The 21,522-nt window shown below is 38.0% G+C and overlaps 1 protein-coding gene across 1 annotated transcript; it reads left to right on the top strand.

Annotated features, from left to right (window-relative positions):
• Positions 1–6,470: 6,470 nt before the first annotated feature.
• Positions 6,471–19,150, top strand: LOC132056816 (peptide chain release factor 1, mitochondrial). Its single transcript, XM_059449176.1, has 11 exons — positions 6,471–6,899; positions 7,321–7,421; positions 8,040–8,138; positions 14,794–14,977; positions 15,083–15,131; positions 15,223–15,301; positions 15,509–15,583; positions 15,655–15,732; positions 16,402–16,560; positions 18,274–18,369; positions 18,477–19,150. Exons 1-11 carry the CDS (start codon positions 6,779–6,781, stop codon positions 18,666–18,668), a joined length of 1,233 nt encoding a protein of 410 aa, XP_059305159.1. The 5' UTR covers positions 6,471–6,778; the 3' UTR covers positions 18,669–19,150.
• Positions 19,151–21,522: the final 2,372 nt, after the last annotated feature.

The raw sequence follows: 21,522 nt of genomic DNA, 5'->3' as shown, positions 1-21,522 counted from the left end.
CTGTCTACCTGCGGGCATGAACGCAACGTCCACAAGAAAGGACGTCAGTACGAATAATGTGTTGAGTATGTAAGGCATGAAAATAACATAAGAAGAAGTATGGAACACAACATGAGATAAAGTTAACCTGTATATCTAATTGCCTTGTAAGGCGGATATCATGCATGCTTAGCTTTCTTAAAAAAAATATTTCTCATACATATATAACACAATCATTAGCCCACGTCCGGGGTAACCATCTCACGCCGCCCACTAGTGGTGTCTAGGCACGGTGTTATTATCATTATCCATAGCCTCCCACTACAGTGGTGTCTACCCGGCCATATAGGCACGGTGTTATTAAAATACATCAAGCATGCATGAGAGCCCAATTAAAAGCTACAATTCTATCGGAGTGACGTAAGGTCGGTAACCTTCGATTTATTTTATGAAGCAATCGTCATCATTATATCTCACCTTGAAGAAACAATTATCATAAGGTGAGATCAATAACAATAGGTGAAATCAAGGAAATCATGAAACAATCTCAATAATCTCATAATAGCATCAAGACTGTAAACTTTGGAATCTCTAGAAATGGGATCATCATCATCATCATAGGAAACATCTATCTTTAGCAATATAAGAACTTTGAGAATCATGAACTTCTAGCTTTTTGGGAATAAGGATATTATGGAAAACATGTGTGGGTTCATAACAAAGGAATCATGTCTTTGGAAAGAAGGGGACTAGCCTTAACATACCTGTTTGATCTCCTACTACTTAATGCTTATCCTCCTAAGCTCGTAAATCTACATTCAAGAGAATTCATACTACAGTTAGGCTTATTGACATATGCCTATCTTAAGTCTTTAAATTAAACTCCTTTAGACTCTGCCAAAATTCGGGCAGCATCTCTCCTGTTTATATTCCTAGCCCGAAATCACAATACCAACAACTGACATAACAACAACAACTCAACGTCAGCAACATCATCATCCATACCACAATATTCCATAAAACATCCCACACGATGTTTATCCAATTGCTCAACCAACAATTTCATTATACGATCATTGAATAGCTTTTACCCCGTAAATAAACTTAAATCAATGTCAATAAGGAAAGATTCATACCTTGCTCCTGCTAGAGCCGCAATATCTTTAATACCCGCCTTGGATCCAAGCCAAAATCCCTCGCAATACGATATTATAATCGCGACTATACGCTGTCCGAACCTAAATCCGGAGACTCCACTTAATTCGCGCTAAAATTTTATAAACGAAAGTTGGGGGAAAGTTCTAGAATGTTTGGGAAGTTTGGAGGGGTGTTTGGATGAAAAATGAGAAGGTAAGCTATTACACCCCGTAATTTTGTATGTTGAGATTCGACCTACCTTTCAGGAGATATATGAGATTATATGTGTTTATTTTATGATTGTGAGGGTTTACGTTCATATAATAAGATATGCGGGCCGACAAGGCTGCCACGGCGAATGAAATCGCCCAAACACAACATATACAAACACAATCGTACGTAAGTAGGCACAACCCACAAACATGTCCACGTACCTCTAAATGTAGACAGACGTAATCATATGACGGGATGTGGCCCCGCCGTACCCATGAACAAATATATACAAATGCAACGGACGAATATATACCAAAATATAAGCTCCGGAATGAGAGGAGCACTCCAAATAGCGTAAGAGTGTTTCCTAAACGGATGGATCACCAACCGTGCGTCCGTACCGGGCGGCATGAAACGCGACCCCGAAGAAAGGGGGGTCAAGACGAAATATGTCTCGAGTATGCAAAGCGAGAAAATGTAGTATACAAATCGAGTCGAAATCGAAATAGGGATACGGAAAGTAAATGCATTTCCAAAATATCAAAATGTTACTTCAAAATATAAATCATGCATAGGCACGGGAAATATGGTCGCCGTCGTCGATGGCGCCATAACACAAGATAACACCGAAAAGTTTCAAATCTCCGTATCCCGTCACATATCATACACAAGTATATCACCATACACAAGATATCACCAAATATAGTGGAACTCGGCCCTCGAGCGAGGAGCTCGGTGAACCATAAGCACAACATAACACCGGAGTATAATCAAAACGCGCACGACAACAGAACCGGCCCGGGACCCGGCGAAAGATATAACAGAACGCACGAGCGGAGTAGTGAGTAATCATATGCATATAATCATTGTCATAAATCCAAAAGATAAGTAAAATAGTCATATTTGAAATCGGAATAATAATCACAACATTTTCTTTCAAAAATTGTCTAAATTACATAAAAGGGCATCGCGGGACCCACGGACGGGTGTAGACCCGAGCTGGGCCCGCCTATGGAAAACATACTCATCCTACATCATACAAACTCCTACGAAAATTTCAAAGCAATCCGAGCTTTTCTGTGAAAGTTATGAGCGATTGAACTTTTGGAATCGCTAAAGAATAAGCTTTAAAACCAAAAATCAGCTTTCATGAAATCTTTACAAATTATGAATTCCAAGGATATAAGGATCAATGTTGTGGCATATTAGCACAAGAATACCAAGGGAACACATGCGAATCATAGACAAGCTCGGATTGCGAGAATAGAGTTTCCTAGAGGCTCGTATCATAGCCTATTTTAACTAAGGCATGCCAAAAGAAAAGGTTACTTTACATACCTCAAACGCTCTCCAATATAATCCGAACTCAAGCTAAATCCAACCTATGATTCGGGCTGCCCAATGTCTACAAACAAGTCATAAAATGCCAAACATTAGCTAATGACTTTTTGGCCTTAAATTCCAAATTTGCCCTTAATTCTACGTAAATTTTAAAGATTTCCCCGTAAATAGGACACCCCGAGAATTTAACTCGGCCAAAACAATCAACAACAACCACAATAAACAACCTAGCAACATCAACAACCAATCCGGAAGGCAATACAACAATAATAGCTTTCGTTTCCATCATTCGACAACATTCATGAATTCGATTCAACGGCTTACCTTCAAGCCAAGATCGACGCTTATACATTCACATACTAACCCGAACCCATACCAACAATAGTTAAAGACATCCTAAGCAATTCATACAACATTTCCAACAATCCAAATTTTTCTCCAACTTGGCCGAATTCGCCCCTCAACCCGAGACACCCCTATAACTTTTTCTTCATTTTCAAATCATGATTTGCATCCACAATTCACATTCTAACAATGCTATTTTCATCAATATACAAAATACATTAAATGTACAATAATCTCCAAATCAGTCCACAACAACTACAACATCAATTTAAGTCATTAGACATTCATTTCCAACATAGAATTCACAACGACGACGACTAAAACATTAAGCGATATTCATTCGTTCATTGTCATATAATATGACCCATTTCGACCAACACTACACATATACATATATGGATGATTCTCAATCGTTCTTCACCTTACAATGATCATAACAAACTAACTAGGCATTAATTCATAGTTTCAACACAACACAACAAACACCCATTTACACGCTCAAGCTCCACATACACAACTCACTTCCAACATTTCATATTTCATGATATTCATCCAATTTTACATATTACAAGATACAAACAACCTTTATAACATACAAAGCATAAATGATTCTTACCTTTCTCCTTCAATTTCCCAATAGCCTAGGGTTTCCAAAGATGAGAATTAATTGATTGATCGCTCCAACGACACCTCCACGCTACTTAGGGATCTCAATATAGTGGGTTTACACCAAGGAATTAATTTTAGAAGAGCTAGAAATGGGAGTGGATTTTTCTTGAAGTTGGCCGAGAGCCTTCAATGGAGGGTCTTCAACTTCTTTTATTTTCTAAGTGTTGAAATGAACTAAAGATGACTAGTGGTCATCTTTTAATTCCCCCTTTTTGAGTTGTACAAAATCTTGGCCCACATTAATGTGTTGGATCAATTAAAAGATGACACAAAATGGTGTGGGCCACTCCACATTACACGGCTACACATGGAATTTGTGGATGATTTTCAACTTCCAATTTTATCACTTTTGGTCCCAAATTTTCCTAATTGTTCCATACCAACAAATTCATGCACAACTTATATCTCAAAATAAAATCAAAGGTCAAAAATCCCGACTTTGTATCCCGAAATAGTTTTGTCCTTAACTTAACATAATTAATCCGGGTTGTTCCAATGTACAAAAATACGGGTTCTAACAGAAGAAGTACTAATGTTTAGTCAAGCGGGAAGAAGTACTAATTGCTTGAGCTGTGCTTATAAGTCTTATGAGATTATGTAGACCCTACGGGTTAAGTAATGACTATGGGAGGTGTATAGAGAGTACTTTTAGAAGTTTGGTTATGATGTCGATTATAATTACCACTGGTCTACAACCAGTCAGGCAGATGTTACCACCGGGCTATGGTCGGTTGGCTAGATATGTGTTTACCCTTTGGGCTATGGTCGGTTGGGTAGATATGTGTTTACCACTGGTCTACAACCAGTTGGGCAGCTATGTATTTACCATCATGCTACGGCTGGTTGGGCAGTTATTACCACCGAGCTACGGCCGGTCGGGCAGTTACCACTGATCAGTCGGGCAGTTGCGCTCTACCGTCGAGCGATAATCGGACGAGCAGTTACGATCGTGCTACGACCGGTCGGGCAGTTACCACTGATCAGCTGGGCAGTTAACACTAGGACGATAAGTAAGTTAGAGATACAGTATTGTTCATGGATATAGTGGAAGATATGAGAGTATTAAGGGACATGCGTACTAGATTCTCATTGGTAAGTCAGAAGTGCCAGGTTGACTCTTATCCTTCTTCTTGCAGTATATATTTATTGTATTACATTTCCGCCTTTCATACTCGGTACATTATTCGTACTGACATCCTTTCTTTTATAGACGCTGCGTTCATGCCCGTAGGTGTAGATAGACGGGACGAGGATCTTCCGCGGTAGGCTGTTTTCAGGTACTAGTTTTGATTGGTGGGCTCCACTTCTTCCCGGAGCATTGCCGAGTCTGGGTTGTTTATGTATTTTGTGTTAAGGGTATGTCGGGGGCCCTGTCCCGACTTATGTACTTCAGTCATGTTCTTAAAGTCTTTGCAGACAGATTCCTGTGTACAGCTCAATTATGTTTTGTTAGTGGACATGTTGACGTCGCAGGCCCATTGTACATATACGTATGCATGATATTATATTCATAGTTGACCTTCTTGGCCTTATTTTGCCATTGGAGACATAGATGACGCAAGTACAGTTTGGTTCACTCGGCCCCAGTAGGGTGCCGGGTGCCAATCACGCCTTACCAAGATTGGGGTGTGACATAAGCCCCCTTTTATAATGTTCTAGAGTCGGTTTGCACCGACCTAGAATTTGCTCAGCGCGTTCAATCCACCTTGGGGCGCGTTCGCGCTGAGTCATCCCCTGGCTCCTCTGCGCGTTCGCGCCACCTCCAGGCGCGTTTGCGCAGAGTTAATCCCTGCTCTGGCAGTCTGTCTTAAAATGCTCATAACGGTTGATTCCGATATTGGATCGACGCGTGGTTTGTTGCGTTGGAAACTAGACTTCCTGAACTTCAATTTAGGCTTTTGCTTTACCTCAAAACTCTTCATATGCTAAAAGATATTCTTTCCGTAAGTTAGACCAAAATCATTGTACAAAATCTTGCCTAACTTCTCTCCAAAGTTCCAAAAACTTAGGTGCCGTTTGGCCATAAAAATTATTCACTTTTTTCCGGAATTTTTTTTCACTTTTGGGCGTTTGGCCATAAATATTCCGAATACAACTTGAAGTTGTATTCCGGAATACCAAAAACTCAAAAAACTTGTTTTTTTTTTTTAAAATTCACTTTTTTCACTTTTTTACAACTACATTTCACCAAAAACTACAATTTCAAAAACTATGGCCAAACACAACTCCAACTCCAACTCCAACTTCAAAACTTCCAAAAAAAGTGAATTTGTTTTTGGTATCTATGGCCAAACGCCTACTTAATCTCCTTGATTCACTTGTTCTCCAATCCTTCCATGACCTATTGCATGAGCTTAAACCCTCATATCCACAAGATAAGCACATATAATCTCATATATCTTTGACAATAACTCCAGTGCCTATAATTGAACAAATAGCACCTAGCGAATCTCAACGTACAAAACTACGAGGTGTAACAGCTTTAATTTGTTTAAAAAGTAATATGTAAAATACTCCAAGAAAACAACTCTAATCAATCAAACAATTAAAAGAGTCAATGAACTAGAAAGAATTATCGCAAGATTATTACTTTCTATTCACTAATAACCTTGTGATGCACTGATAACTAGTAGTAGTATCTATTGCTCCATAAAATTCAATTTCTTACTGACCAACGTAATGTAACGCTTTTCATATATGTTAACTATATTTTCCGAAAATTGGGATGGGTTGAGTTGATCCTCTTTTAATTGGGACTGTATTTATAAGATAAAAATACAACTGGGTTAAAATATAAAAGTTGAAGAATTGTCACTCATCGGAATGTTAGATTTTCAGTCAATTGTGATTTTTGTGTTAGCAAGTAAAAATTTTGTAATTTTTCTATTAGAAAACATAATTACGTGACTCTGATGGAAAAAAGTCATAATTATGGGCTTTTTACTTAAATGGACTCATAAGTTTTTCGAGTTAGAAATTAGGAGGGGTAAAGTGATATTCTCATAATTTCGAACTGTGTCAACCCCCGGATGAAAAGACGGTTCTTGTTCTTCTGCTACTCATTTTGAAATAATAAGGAAATTATACATAAAGGATGAGAAATCACAGGTTTTGGCTACCCATCATTGGGTCATTTAAATTACTCCCCAATCTAAAGAAAGATTTATCAACTAGAAGAATCCCTTTTTCCAGTCTTGTTCGTTTATATTCTACAGGTTCTTTCTACTTCCTTATATGCTTCTTTATAATTCAAAAAAACATGCTTGTTGTGTTATTTATGATGCTATGTACTAATTAAATGAAAACTATGCAGTGATTTGATAAAAATGGCATCTTTTTCGACTATATTGCTATTAGTACTAGTATGATTATACTACTTAATATGCTTGAACAACCCAATTATTTTGGTAAATTTGGGTTCTAAAGTGGGGGAAGCTATGAACTGAATATTAGGGCTTAGCATTTTAAACTGAAAAATGTGTGTGTACCAGTTAAAGAATTTTTATTTAATTCATGGCCATTGATTTCAAGTAAAAGAGCTTTAAGCTTATAAACAGAAAATGTGTGTACCAGTTAAAATATTTCTATTTAATTCATGGCCAGTTAACTATGTTACTTGATTCTTATAAATGGCAGAGGTGCAGCCTCAATTGTCTATTGACCTCATTAAAATAATGGAACAAAGGTTATCGGCAATTGAGAACAGGAGTGCTCAGCTTCAGCGTTTTTTAGATCAGGTGATTGACTATTCCTAGATGTTCTGCTCTTGTTTTCTAATTTTTATTTTTGATGACGGTGTGTACGGGCTACTTGTCTCGACTAGTCCATCGGCAGCTTGCTAGAACCTAGAAGCATGAGTGTCGGCTAACTCCGTCCACCAAGCCTGAAGCAGGTGGGCTCACCCTATGTACTGCAATCAAATGCATGAATGTTTCTTGTGACTGGTGCTGTTGAATTTGATTGAACATCAATTGGAGGAGTGCCATCATTTTTGCACTTACAACTATTGAAATGTCTTTTTCTAAGAATCACTTGGTACTTGTTGCTGGCGGGAGGTGACAGGTATCCTGTGGAATTAGTCGAGGTGAGTGCAAGCTGGCCCGGACACCACAGTCATAAAAAAATGTCGCTTTCTAAGAAAGAAAGATAAATTTTACATTCTAAAGGAACTAACTTTAAATGTAACAATTCAGATTAACTCTACTGTGTGCTTGCTATATTGTTGTCGTCTACTAGTGATGTCGGAAAATAAATGCTTCTATTTTCTTTAATCTTTTGTATTAAGTGCACTCTACACCTATCTGAATCTTCTGTTTTTCTCCTTAATCTTTACCTTATATATTGGTTAATGGCAGCCAGAATTAACTCCTTCTGAATATTCAACGGCCAACAAAGAGCTCAGGAAGCTCAGAGGTTCAGTAGATCTCATAAGCGAGTTAAGAGCGAAACAGAAGGTAACTCAACTTGATCTGGTGCAGGTTGACATCTTTAATGAATTCTTTCTAATGAGAAAAACTGATTGCTTAGTTAACTTGGCTCTAGATCTGCATGCTGTATGAGCTGACGCTTTCTATAGTTCTGGTGTGCGTTTCATATGATATTTTAATGTTGGTAACTGTCTATACATCTCCTCCCCTCCCCTTCTAACACAATGCTTGGTGTGGCTGGAAGGGAGACCAAAGATTCTACCTTCCTGTTTTACATACATCCTCTGCGATGACCCAAATTCTAAGGATCCTTGACCGGAGCCGGCGACTAACCTGCCGAGTGACCAATTAGCCATAGCAAATCTAGAGCATTAAAGAAAAACTTAGTCTTTTCAAGAAAGTACTAAGCCATAGTCCAATACATGAGTCAACGGAGCATCTAAGAGTACTATGACATTATAAAATAAACAACAATTGAAATTAAACCTTGCCGCCACGGTAGAAGAATGTACGACTCACTGCTGAATGAAAGCTCAAAAACTTTGCTAGCCACGTTGCTCACTAGTACCGAAACTGCATAAACATAATAAAAGAAACGGAAAAGGCTCAAATATGCCATCGAACTATAGGAAAGGGCTCATTTATGCCACTCGTCAATAGTTTGGCTCATTTATGTCATTGCCGTTACCAAAATGGCTCATCCATGCCATTTTTCATTAACGCCAATTTTACAATACAAGATATGATACGTGGCCTCCAGTTTTTCATGATCAGTAACTTTAGGATGAATATGACCATACTATAGGCATACAAAGAACTATATTTCGTATGCGGAAAAGGCTCAAATATGCCATCGAACTATTGGAAATGGCTCATTTATGCCACTCGTCAGTAGTTAGCTCATTTATGCCATCGACGTGGACCTCTAATTGGAGGCCACGTGTCATATCTGGTATTGTAAAACCGGCGTTAATGAAAAATGGCATGGATGAGCCATTTTGGCATAAATGAGCCAAACTATTGACGAGTGGCATAAATGAGTCATTTCCGATAGTTCGATGACATATTTGAGCCTTTTCCGTAAAAGGAAAAAAAAAAGGGAGGGCATAAACATAATACTCGCTCTGTCCCAATTTGTTTGACACTTTTCGCTTTTCGAGAGTCAAACTTTTTAATTTTGACCATGTGTTTGAACACAGAATCTTTAAATTTTTTGAAATAAAATTTCCATATTTGGAAACTACGTAAAAAGTACTATAAGTCACAATAATTTAAAATATTTAAAGACATGAAAAAATTACAGTCAAAGAACAACTCGTTTGACGCTCGAAAAGCGAAAAGTGCCAGACAAATTGGGACGGAGGGAGTAAAAGAAAAAAAGGGAGGGGGTGAGTGCAAACGTACTCAGTATGCATCATCAATCGTCCCCTAAAAGGTGAGACGATGCTTCATACATACAGAGAATAGTGCCATAATCAGTATCCTATATCATAAAGCATAAAGCCTTTGAATTTTATATACATGATGAATCTGTCATTTAGCATATACGAGAATATGCATGAACATAAATGCAATCAGTAAGTCATAACATTCTGAACATGTAATGCAAGGAAATGGGTTGTCAAAATGATCATTTAAGGTGCGCTTCAGCCCTTAAACTCAGAAAAGATTAGGGAGGGTACTTCGCCTCGCTTATCCTGCGTTTTATTATAGGCAAGGCTCTACGGCGTGTTCCTCAATGCCATGAGATTTATCCTTAATAGCAATGCTAAACAATAAATAATCAGCAGAAGAGATATACTAATTGTTAGGAAAACATTATAACTGAATTTGCTACTTTCTTCTTGCATTACTTATATACTTTTACTTTCTTCTTCGTTGCTCCTTTGTTTACTGAAGCCCACTTACTGAAGCCAACACTTTAATTGTGCTTTGCACTTAAAGCCCCAACAGACCTGGAGCACTTTTTAAAGCTTTTTGCCTTTGACAGTACTCGCGAGAAGGTGCAATAAAGCGGTAAACATAGATGAATGCAATCGAATAAGATGGTCTGTCTTTTGCGCATCTGGTATGTGCACTGAAATTGGAGGGAGAACACGGACGAGTGATGAGGGAATAAACGATGCACACACTACTTGATCAAAAAAAAAATGATGCACACACTAATTATGCGAGTCACAGGCCCCGACATATCTATTTTAAATTCTTTTACTCTGCTCTGGGATGGGATGGGTAGTTAAGCCATCAAAATATTTAACTCTGCTCTTGGATGGACAATTAAGCCATCTAAACATTGAGCTCTATGTACTATAGCATATAAATGAAAATATTAACGAGCAAGTATCTTGTTGTAATGATCCTTTTATACATTTACAAAGCATATAAGAATGCAGAGTTAAAGCGACTCTAAACAATAAATATAATCAGCAAAAGAGATATACTAATTGTTAGGAGAACACTATAACTGAATTTGCTACTTTCTTCTTGCATTACATATATACTATATTTTTACTTTCTTCTTCATTGCTCCTTTGTTTACTGAAGCCCACACTTTAATTGCGGTTTGCACTTAAAGCCCCAATAGACCTGGAGCACTTTTTAAAGCTTTTTGCATTTGACAATACTGGCGGGAAAATGCAATAAAGCTGTAAACATAGATGAATGCAATCAAATAAGAGATTGTCTTTTGCGCATCTGGTATGTGCACTGAAATTGGAGGGATAACACGGACGAGTGATGAGGGAATAAACGATCCACACACTAATTATGCGAGTCATAGACCCCAACATATCTCTTTTAAATCTTTTACTCTACTTTGGGATGGGTAGTTAAGCCATCAAAATATTTAACTCTGCCCTTGGATGGACAATTAAGCCATCCAAACATTTAACTCTATGTACTCTAGCATATAAATGAAAATATGAACAAGCAAGTAACTTGTTGTAATGATCATTTCATACATTTACAAAGCATATAAGAATGCAAATATCATACAACATCGGCATGTATTAGATAATACACATAACATAATTAATGCTAGCTATAACCATCTAAGTTGTTCGGAGCGGGTGTCCGATACGGGTGTAGATCTAAGAGTTTGGATCCCTCATGATTCTAAATTTTAAGATTCAGGGATATGGATCCAGGTATGTATACGGGTGTGCAGATTCGCCTAAAATAATTCAAATATCTAAAAGTAGAGTTATTTGTCTAAATTATGAGACATTATGTGGAAAACTTACAAGGTATTCCGAGGAGAAAATATTGATCAACAGGAAATCCATGAGATATAAGGAAAAGGACTAGCATAGAAGTTTCTATACAAGGTATACCATTTTCTTTAATTTCACCTTAGCTCTTGTTTTGATTACAGAAATATTGCACATATATGTCCCGAATTTCTCCTCCGATTTTGGTCAAAGCACCCAAAATTGGTTAACCATATCCAGTACGGACCCACACCCACACCCACACCCACACCCATGTCGTGTCGAGACGGGTACGACACCGAAAGTGAAGAGTCCGAGCAACTTAGATAACCATAACTCAAACAGTAACCCGGTTCCTATGTATACGCTTGTCTTTTCGTATACATAGTCACCCCCATACTTGTAGTATTCAAACATCTCCATTAAAAAAGCTTAACTTGGGAAAACCACTTTTAGAGGTCAAAGTCTCAACATACCTCTAGGCTAAGCTCTCCTTATTGCTCCAACACTGCTTTACCCCACTCAAGTGGACTCGAACGTCTACATTCTATGAAAAACAACAATTCTCGGGGTTAATTGTACTCATAAGACTCATTTCTAAAAGTTTGGACTTTGGTTAGAGTCAAAATTAAGAAAAAAAAGTCAACTCTTAGTCAACAGGGTCAAACCCAAGACCTAATACCTTTCCGAATTACCCATGATCTAACAAGTCCAAATATATGTTCATATTCCAAATCCGAGTTCTTTTGGTCACTCAAATCCTTGTTTTTGTTATTTGGGGAAAAAGTCCACAGCTCTATGTCTAATTCCTTGAATTTGAAGATAAAACTTGGATTAAATCATGTAAATAGTCCATGGGTTTTTAGAATCCTTACCTTGATGATTCGTGACGATCCCCCTTCAAGAAGAGTGCAAACCCGTGACTTAAAACATAGGAGTGACATTATGAAAGAAATAACAATAAAATTTAAACTTAGCAACCACGGTAGAAGAATGAACGGCTCATTGCTGACTGAAAGCTCAGAAACTTTACTAGCCACACTGCTCTTTTTTTCCTTCCCGTATACTAGCCACACTGCTCACTAGTAAAAAAACAGAGAGGGGGTGAGTACAAAGGTACTGAGTATGCATCCTCGATGTCCCCTGAAAAATGAGACGACGCTAAATACATACTGAGAATAATGTCATTATCCATGTTTTATATCATAAAGCATAAAAGCAGCTGAAATTCTATATACATGAAGAATCCGTCATTTAGCATGTACGGGAATATGCATGAACATAAAGGCACATAAATGCAATCAGTATGTCATACCATTTTGGAACATTAAGCATATGCGATAATATGCAATAAAGTTGTAAACATAGATGAATGCAATCAAATGCAATGCTTAATTACTTATGCTTTGTCGTTTGCGCATTCTGTGTGTACACTGAGTTCCAAGACGAAACACGGACCAATGACTCATGCGGGATGATCGATCCACACTCTAACTCTGGGAGTCATAGACTCCAAAACATCTCTTTTATAAATTCTTTTACTCTGCTTTGAGATGTATAGTTGAGCCATAAAAATCATTCACTCTGCTTTGGGATTGTCAATTAAGCCATCAAAACATTGAACTTTGGGTACCCTAGCATTTAAATGAAAATATGCACTTGTACTTAACTAGCAAGTATCTTGTTATAATAATCATTTCATACGCTGGTAAAGCATATAAGAATGCACATAGTCATTCAATATAGGCATGTATCGGATAACACACACAAAACACATGGTGTTAGCTATAACGATAACCATAACCCAGATTTTAACCTTGTTCCTATGTATACGTTCGTCTCCTCATATACAAAGCCACCCCCAAACTTGTAGTGTTCAAATATTTCTATTAAACATGCTTAACTTGGGAAAACCACTATTAGAGACTTGCGAGGCAGATTCGGGTTGGTTGGTCGGGGAAGTCATGGGAGAGGTAGGTTAAGTAAAATAATATATTGGTGCTATCGATTATAGAATCATATGAATCAAACATGCTGGTCTAGTAGCTTTTTGGTCGATATCCAGTAGTTCCAGTAGCAAGTAAAATTTCAACATACCTCAAGTCCAATCTCCCCTTATTGCTCCAACGCTTCTCTACTCGGCTCAAATGCAGCGGACGTCCACATTCTAATAATTCTATGCTAAATAATAGTTCTTGAGGTTAATTATCCCCATAAGACTCAGTTCTAAAGCCTCGAGTTCGTCAAAGTCAACCCAAGGTGGTCAACGGGGTCAAAACCCAAGACCCAAGACCTTTCCTGGTTAGCCATGATCTAGCGAGTCCAAATGTATGTTCATATTCCAAATCCAAGTTCGTTTCGCCACTCAAATCCTTGTTTTTCTTATTTGGGGTTCAGGTTTAGAGTCCATAATTTTATGGCTGATCCCATGAATTTGAAGTTAAAAACTTGGATTAAATCATGTAAATAATTCATAGGGGTTTTTAGAATCCTTACCTTGATGGTTCATGATGATCCCCTTCAGAAAGAGTGCAAACGCGTGACTTAGATCCTACAGAACTTGAAACATGGCTGCTGGTTTTCGAAGTCTGTCCGTGATCGCGGAGGCCCTTCGATTTATTTGTGATCTCTGAGGAGCCGTATGAGGTGAAAATCTCATGTACGGTTCTGTAATAGCAATGGGCACCGTGATGTTATCATCAACTGTGGTTATCTAATAGTTCAAGTATAGTTGATATAGTGTAAGCGTGGTTGCGCGGCCCTCCGCTATCGCGGTAAATGGAGAAGGGGCTGGGCCACCTCTCCGCTATCATCGAACTTGGAAATTCCTTCTTCTCTGCTATCACGAACTGGTGCACCAGATATCAGAAAAATACAGCAACTGCAGTTTTGGTTCAAAGTGTTTCAAAACTCACCCAAGCCCCTCGGGTCTCAACCCAAACCATCCAACAAGTCATAAATAGTTATACAACTAAAATAAGTGTTAATACATAATTTGGAACAAATTAACTCAAAAAGAGTGGTTGGGTTGTATAACTATTATCCACATAGCAGTTCTACAATTAATGCAGAAAACTCTATTGTGTCATCTGATTCTTGATGTGTGCTTAAATTGGTTTCTGTTGGGAGCAAGGTAAGCTCAAACAAAGACGTTTAAATATGAGGATTAGAAAAATTGTCTAATTAGTGGTCCTATGAATCTTATCTCGTTTTACTTATCAGTTTTCATAGTAGCAGATGTACCTAGCATCGTTCTGAATTTTATTTTAAGGCTTTATTACATTTGGTGCAAATTGTTGTAAGCAAACACATTAGCTTTCTGTTTTTTCGCGAGATATCTTTTCTTTCCTCGCCTTTCTCTTGACATTTATATTAAATACCTTTTTTCTATATTGTCCCAAGGATCATTTTATCCCATCTTATTCTCAGTCTTGCTCTAATAGATCTTGCTATTTTGTCTTTCCCCCTTCTAGGAGATTGCGGAACTGAAATCAGTAATATCTGAATGCCAAGATGACAAAGACATGCAGCAGATGGCTTCTGAAGAATTGAGTGAAGCCACAGAAGGAGAGAAGAAATTTCAGGTTCTCCTTCTGAAGTCATTACTACCCAAAGATGATGCTGACGAGAGGGACTGCATTCTTGAAGTGAGGGCAGGTAATGAGCTTCATTGAAGCTAGACGTATCCTAACTTCATTTGACCTCTACTTCCATTGGACCTCTTTTGGTAATTCCAATAATGATCAATTAAAAAATTGTCAGGAACTGGTGGGGAAGAGGCTTCTTTATTTGCGATGGACATATTCAAAATGTGGGTTACTAGAACATGAGTTGAGTTCCTGGATTTCCTTGGTTCAAGTAATAACTTCTCATTCCTGATGCTGATATTATTTCAACATCAGGTATGAAAAATATTCTGCAAAAAAAGGCTGGAAATATGAGGTTCTAGAAGTAGCTGAGTCTGATCTTAAAGGATACAAGGTTTGTGTACCATGCTTCATTCATCACCTGAAATATTACCTGAAATATTTTTACCATTGTTGGTTTGAAATTGCGACTGACATTGTTGGATCAAAAGGAGCTTGTAAGCTTCAAATAATGGCATCAATGCCTCCAAGTAAATGATAGTGTACCATGTTTTTGTTGGCCCCAATTGTATGTTTTTGACTGTGCGAAATTTATGGCCAGGAAGCTATTGCTTCTATCTCTGGAGCTGGTGTTTACGGGAAACTAAAATTTGAGAGTGGAATTCACAGAGTTCAGGTAGTATCACCGTAAGTCTAGTGCTTGACTGCAGTTTATATAGCCAAATAAGAGATTTACTTCCTTTGCAGCGAGTGCCCATGACAGAGAAGGGTGGACGTGTTCACACCAGTGCTGTCTCTGTTGCAATTCTCCCACAGGCAGATCAGGTGAGAATGCATTTGATAGATTTAAAAGCATAAATGCAATTCATCAAGGGAGCAGTGTGCACAAGGATCCAAGATGCTGCATCTAGGGACTTTAGATGCTCTGATGCAGGGCTCTTCAGCAGTTTTATCCTTTGAAGGAAATGATTTCCTTGCGATATTATTAATCTCATAATTCGCATATGCATGGGAAACACTAGGGTGGGATTGGGGGTTGGCTTAAAGGATCTTAGGAGGATACGAAGCATGTCCTTGTGAGTGATAGCATATTCATGCATCTACAGTGTGTTTGTGTTATACGATATATATACAAATATACATATATTGTATATACAAATATACGTATAGCGTGTGTTCTAGCATGCAATAGATGCACGTCTTGTAACCCCTGCCTACAGCACTTTCCATAGCTTGAGCCTATAGACATACTTTATTCTGCCCTTAAAAAAACAAAAGGACATACTTTATGTTGTATTATTTAAATTTCATGTGTCATGTCTGACTCACCTTAGAAGAAGGAACGCAAGGAGAGACGAGGGGGTGGAGGACAGGCTCATGCACATGTTCTAGTAAATTTGGATTAGATATATGCGCTAGTTTCTTTTTAGTTGATCATTTAATGTTGACACTGTTGTTTCCTGACTGCTTAGTTAATCTTTGAATCTTCGCCAGCTAGATGTGAAGTTGAGGAATGAAGATTTGAGAATTGATACTTATAGATCAGGGGGATCAGGAGGTCAGCATGCAAATACCACAAACAGTGCTGTCAGAATCACTCACATTCCATCTGGGATAACTGTTGCCATACAAGATCAGCGCTCCCAGCATATGGTAAGGCGATCAAACTTTTGGCAGTTTGCCCCTTGGCCGTGTGTTTATTCATAGTCCTAGTGTAATTATGAGCAGCAATCTTTTGTTTGTTATGTGCATCTTGTTGTCCAAATGCCATGACAATCTTTGGTAAATCATAGAATTCTAATTTGCTTTCAGCTGCCCAATTCATCTTGTTGATATGTAACGTGCAAATCACATCAGTGTATTGCTTTTACTTACTTTCTTCTTGTACTATGTTCTGTATTATTATTACTTCTTCACTGACCTTTGATAGTGCGGTTGAATAGACAGCAAATTATAAACTTAGTTTCTCATGAGGGTGTTGATCATTATCAAACATTCTTAGTGTTAAAATTATTTCACTATCTAACTGCCTACTTTTGTCGAACTTATCCATGTCTGGTATCTTTGTGCGGGAAACTACATTTGTCTTGCTGCTGGCGAATACCCTTGATTAAAACCTGAGCATAACTGAAAGAGTTTGGTTCAGATGTGGGATACCTATCCAGAAGTTTTCGCAACTTAATCATAGATGATGGAATCATCAAAGGGCTAGAATATTAACCTTGTGTCAGGACCTACAGCCAAGGGACAATCTAATGTAGGTAGGCTAGTAGTCACTTTCAAAACAAGCACAGAGAAAGCAAAGGTTGGTTTGGCCGAACATATGCACCAGCAAGGCATCTAGGTGAGCCGCAAATACGACGAGTAGTGGGGTCCTGAGCTGAGCCTTGGAAATCGTAATTGTCAAGTTGCAAATATTTAGTTACTAAGAAGGGGGTTCATTAGCTCGTTACTTAGTACAAATCAGGTGAAATGACAGACCAGATCCATCAACAAACCCCGGTCCAATACTTGCGTCTGCGAGCTAGCCATCAAACTAGATTTGAGTATCGTGTCGTAAGAAAAAAATGAATGGGAAAAAGAAATAATAGTAGTAGATCATATTCGATGAAAGAAAAAATAGAACAATTGGAATCCATAGCTGTGATGCATTGTTGTGGATTCGACGCCATTCCAGTTCAAAGAATTTAAAAAAAAAATTCAATTCTCAATTCTCTACGACGTCTAGACCCTCTCTATTACCTATCCTGTGCTCGAGAAGGTCCCTCAGTTCCTCGGCAGCACCTCGAGGTGCATTAGTTGTATTACACGAGACGAGGTTGGGAATGTTAAAAAAAAAGATTACTACTTGATTTTTTGAATATGCCTATATCTATCGCTTTTCCTTTATTGATTTGATTCTTTCGGCAGTTTGCTAGTTGAGACGTAACAACAAAAAACCCAGTGTAATCCCACAAGTGGGGTCTAGGAGGGTATTGTGTACGCAGACCTTACCCCTATCTCGTGGAGGTAGAGAGGAGCTAGTTACTTGAGATGAATTTGCAGAAATAAATAAAGCTGTAATTTGATTCCTCAATTCTTTTAGTCTCCTTGAGGAACATATTTAGCAATTTGAAGGAGGAAACAAGCGAGAATTTTGAGGATGTCCACCTCTTCGAGTATCTAATCATAGTTTTATATGTTAAGCCTACCCATCATATAGTTCATTGAGGTATATGTGTTCCTTGGCATCATTGCTGATTTTTCGGTTACGAGCCATTCTGGCTTGATTGCTTGTTAGCCTCTGCTTGCTTTGATGTCTCTTTTTTTTTCTTTTTTCTAAAAACCTATTTCCCTGCTCATTTGCTTTTTTTGCTATTTGTTCAGAACAGGGCCAAAGCACTAAAAATATTGTGTGCAAAACTATATGAAATTGAGCGACTCAGCAATCAATCTAGTAGATCCAAGCTTCGAATGGAACAGGTAGAATTTACTTTGAGATGGAGCTCTCTTTTTTTTCTTTTTCTCCAATGTTTCTTCTGTTTCCTTTTTGGAATAATAATAGTATATTATTTACACATGTGGAATAGATTGGCAGTGGGGACAGATCTGAGCGGATCCGCACGTATAACTTCCCTCAAGGACGGGTTACTGATCACCGTGTTGGCATCACAACTCATTCCATAGTTGATGTTCTGCAGGGAGAAGATTTGGATGCTTTTATTGATGCTCTTCTATTGCAGGAGGAAATGGACGCAATTGCATCGTTCAGTTCCCCGTAATGTTAGCTTTCAACAATTTCGCTGGTTAGTGGTAACCCTTATATTTCCTTCAGATGGAAAGGGTTGGTGGGTGATTGTGCATTGATAAATTGTTGTTTCCATTGTGCTTCAAGCTGTCTTAAGAGCAGCAGTTTTTTCCGAAGAAGCTAACCTTCAACTACTTTAGATGGCGGGAAGTTAATAATACGTTTTAGGTAGGGAAGCTGGAAATAGTGTGCATATAATGTATGAAGTGCAAGTGTTATATGTGCGGCAGGTCCTTTTCTTACTTTTCCTTGGTCCAAACTCGTGGAGAGGGGGATTTTCTCTCTTTTTTGGTGCAATGTTGGAGTCTCAAAAGATTTGACATTGCAACTACATTCCGAGCAGGTTTGGTAGGACGGAAGTCATTTTCATGAAATGTATTTTTCCGGTATTTGATTGGTGCGTGGACAATAATTTCCTGAAAAAATATAAATTCAAGATTAAAAATAGTATTACCATATCGGAGTGTTTGAATGCAAATTATGATACACCAAAGCCGGAAACATCTACCATTGTGCAAGATAAAAAGCGACAAGATGTCTTTGCCTCACATGCGATGGTCAGGAAAAGTAGGATACCGTAGAACTTGATCAGTTAAATCCGATTAGCTTGCGGCTTACAATTTCAGTGTAGGAAGAATGAACTGTAAAGAAGGGAGAGACATACAAAAAGAATTAAGGAAAATATAGACAGGAAACTAGGAGGGTTCGATAAGTTTCAATGTACACATTAAAAAAGGGAAACACATACTATCATCACCTTTAATATAGAAAAATAAAAATGACTAATCACATTTGATTAACCAACGCACACTCTAAAATATACTTCGGGGCAATTACTCATTTTCTCCCTAAAGTATGCTCTCCAGCCAACCATTTCTAGGAGAGTTAATGAACAGTGCACATCATCAGGGGTGTAAGGGGGTTCAACCCTCTTCGTCGGAAAATTACACTGTATATATAAGGTCAATTTATTCAACTATTTATAAATATTAAGTTCTAAATCCTCTTAATGCAATATGAACTTCATCTCAGGGCTGGAGGGCATATGATCTTCCTGCACACCATGATATGCACCCATGTCCGGTTACATAGTTTCTCTATTTTGCACAAAGAAGAAAAAGTAGTTCCGAATCCAGTTTATAACCAAGGTAACCGTGTTAAACAAAGTCATAATTTTTCTCACATATTGGCGATTTCCGTATCAACAATTGAGAGCAGGAAGATCGGAAGGTTTGTGATATGAAGCGGACTCAGATTTATCAAACACTCGACTCCCAAATACTAAAAAACCAATAGTGTAACCAGCCACTGCCACCAGCAAGACACCAACGTTAAATGACATGACAGAAAGCATGACCAAGTAAGCCAAAAATATTCTAACGCCATACAACCCCGTTTGCAATAGCCCTGCAACTACGTTGTTTGTATCTGACCTTATAAATCTCGAATGTGACAGCCATTCCACCATAAAAGAAAGCACGAACACTGCAACCAAATCCAATACATACATCTGTAAACTTTCCCAGTTATTTCTTCCCCAAAAAAATGTCATCTGCTTCATTTCCATATATCTTTTGAAAACAAGAATACACACCAGCTGAAATATAAAAGTTGATGGATGCTAAAGAAGTGAATTTTCTGGCAATATTTATAAATCACAGAGCTTTGAAATTGGAAGTACGTACGTACCGCTTTTTCTTGGTCCAATTTGGTAGTACCAAATATTGGTTAGGAAAGAATTAATATGATTTACTTAGCCGTCAAGTTGATTTAAAAGGGACACGTGTCATATAAACCATATTATTATAGTTGTTAAAGGTTATCATTGGAGCACTTATTGTTTTTTCCTTAGATTTAAAAAGTGAGATTTGAATTAAGTGGATGACGTCCTTTCCTGCAATTGGTATACCTGTTGAGTTATTTGGGTGGCTTTGGATGTTAGTTTCCGTTATCATTAGAAAGTTGTCGAGTAGGATTAGCACTTAATGGTGTACTGCAATCTTTGTGGTTACAGTACAAAATTAGGTATCAGCGCGATTCGTTTGGGATAGACATAAAATGTGTTTGATATGACAAAAAAATGCTTGATGAAATTATTTTGTCCACTGTTGGGTAATTTGTGTTTTATAATCTAAGGATAAATATTTTTTTACAAATATCTAAGTTTTTATGAGAATATTATGCCCTATAGTTTCTTGACTCTTCTTTTTGCGCGGATTGTCCTTCATTTGGGGTGGCCTTTAATTTTTGTCCTTCAAATTTAGCTGCTTTACAATTTTGGGCCACCATCTGCTGGAGTTGTTGGTTAGACGTCCATCGATTAAAAAAAAAAAATGTAAAACGAGAATTTTGCCAAATTTCCGCATGCAGATTTTTTAAAAAATTTTGACTAAGTGGGGGTTCGAACCAGGATTTTAGCGAAGGAAAAAGTTAAAAGACGCTGGAGCCCCACGTGGCAGTCAATCCTTGCCAAATTGCTAAATATGTTGCGTGTAGGCAATTCGCAAGAATGCCCCTTATTCGGGGTGGTCTTTAATTTTTGTCCCTCAAATTGCTGGTCTTTAATTTTTGCCCTTCGCGTAGAAACCCTGAGGTTCTGGGTTCTAACCCCGCCTCCAGCATAACAATAAAAATTAATTTCGCAAGGCAAGACTCGGAGGAAGTTATGCCGGATCTGGCATAAGTGCCTTAAGGCATAACCAACCGGCATAAATTTTATGCCTTAAGGCAATTTATAAGGCAGACTTTTATGCCTTAAGGCTTAGTTATGCCTTAAGGCAACCTCTGCCGGAGACAGCATAAGTTGTCTTAAGGCATAACTAAAGTTA

Source organism: Lycium ferocissimum, chromosome 5, assembly GCF_029784015.1.
Source record: "Lycium ferocissimum isolate CSIRO_LF1 chromosome 5, AGI_CSIRO_Lferr_CH_V1, whole genome shotgun sequence".
Taxonomy (NCBI): Eukaryota; Viridiplantae; Streptophyta; class Magnoliopsida; order Solanales; family Solanaceae; genus Lycium; species Lycium ferocissimum.
This window is presented reverse-complemented; position numbering and strand designations above follow the sequence as displayed.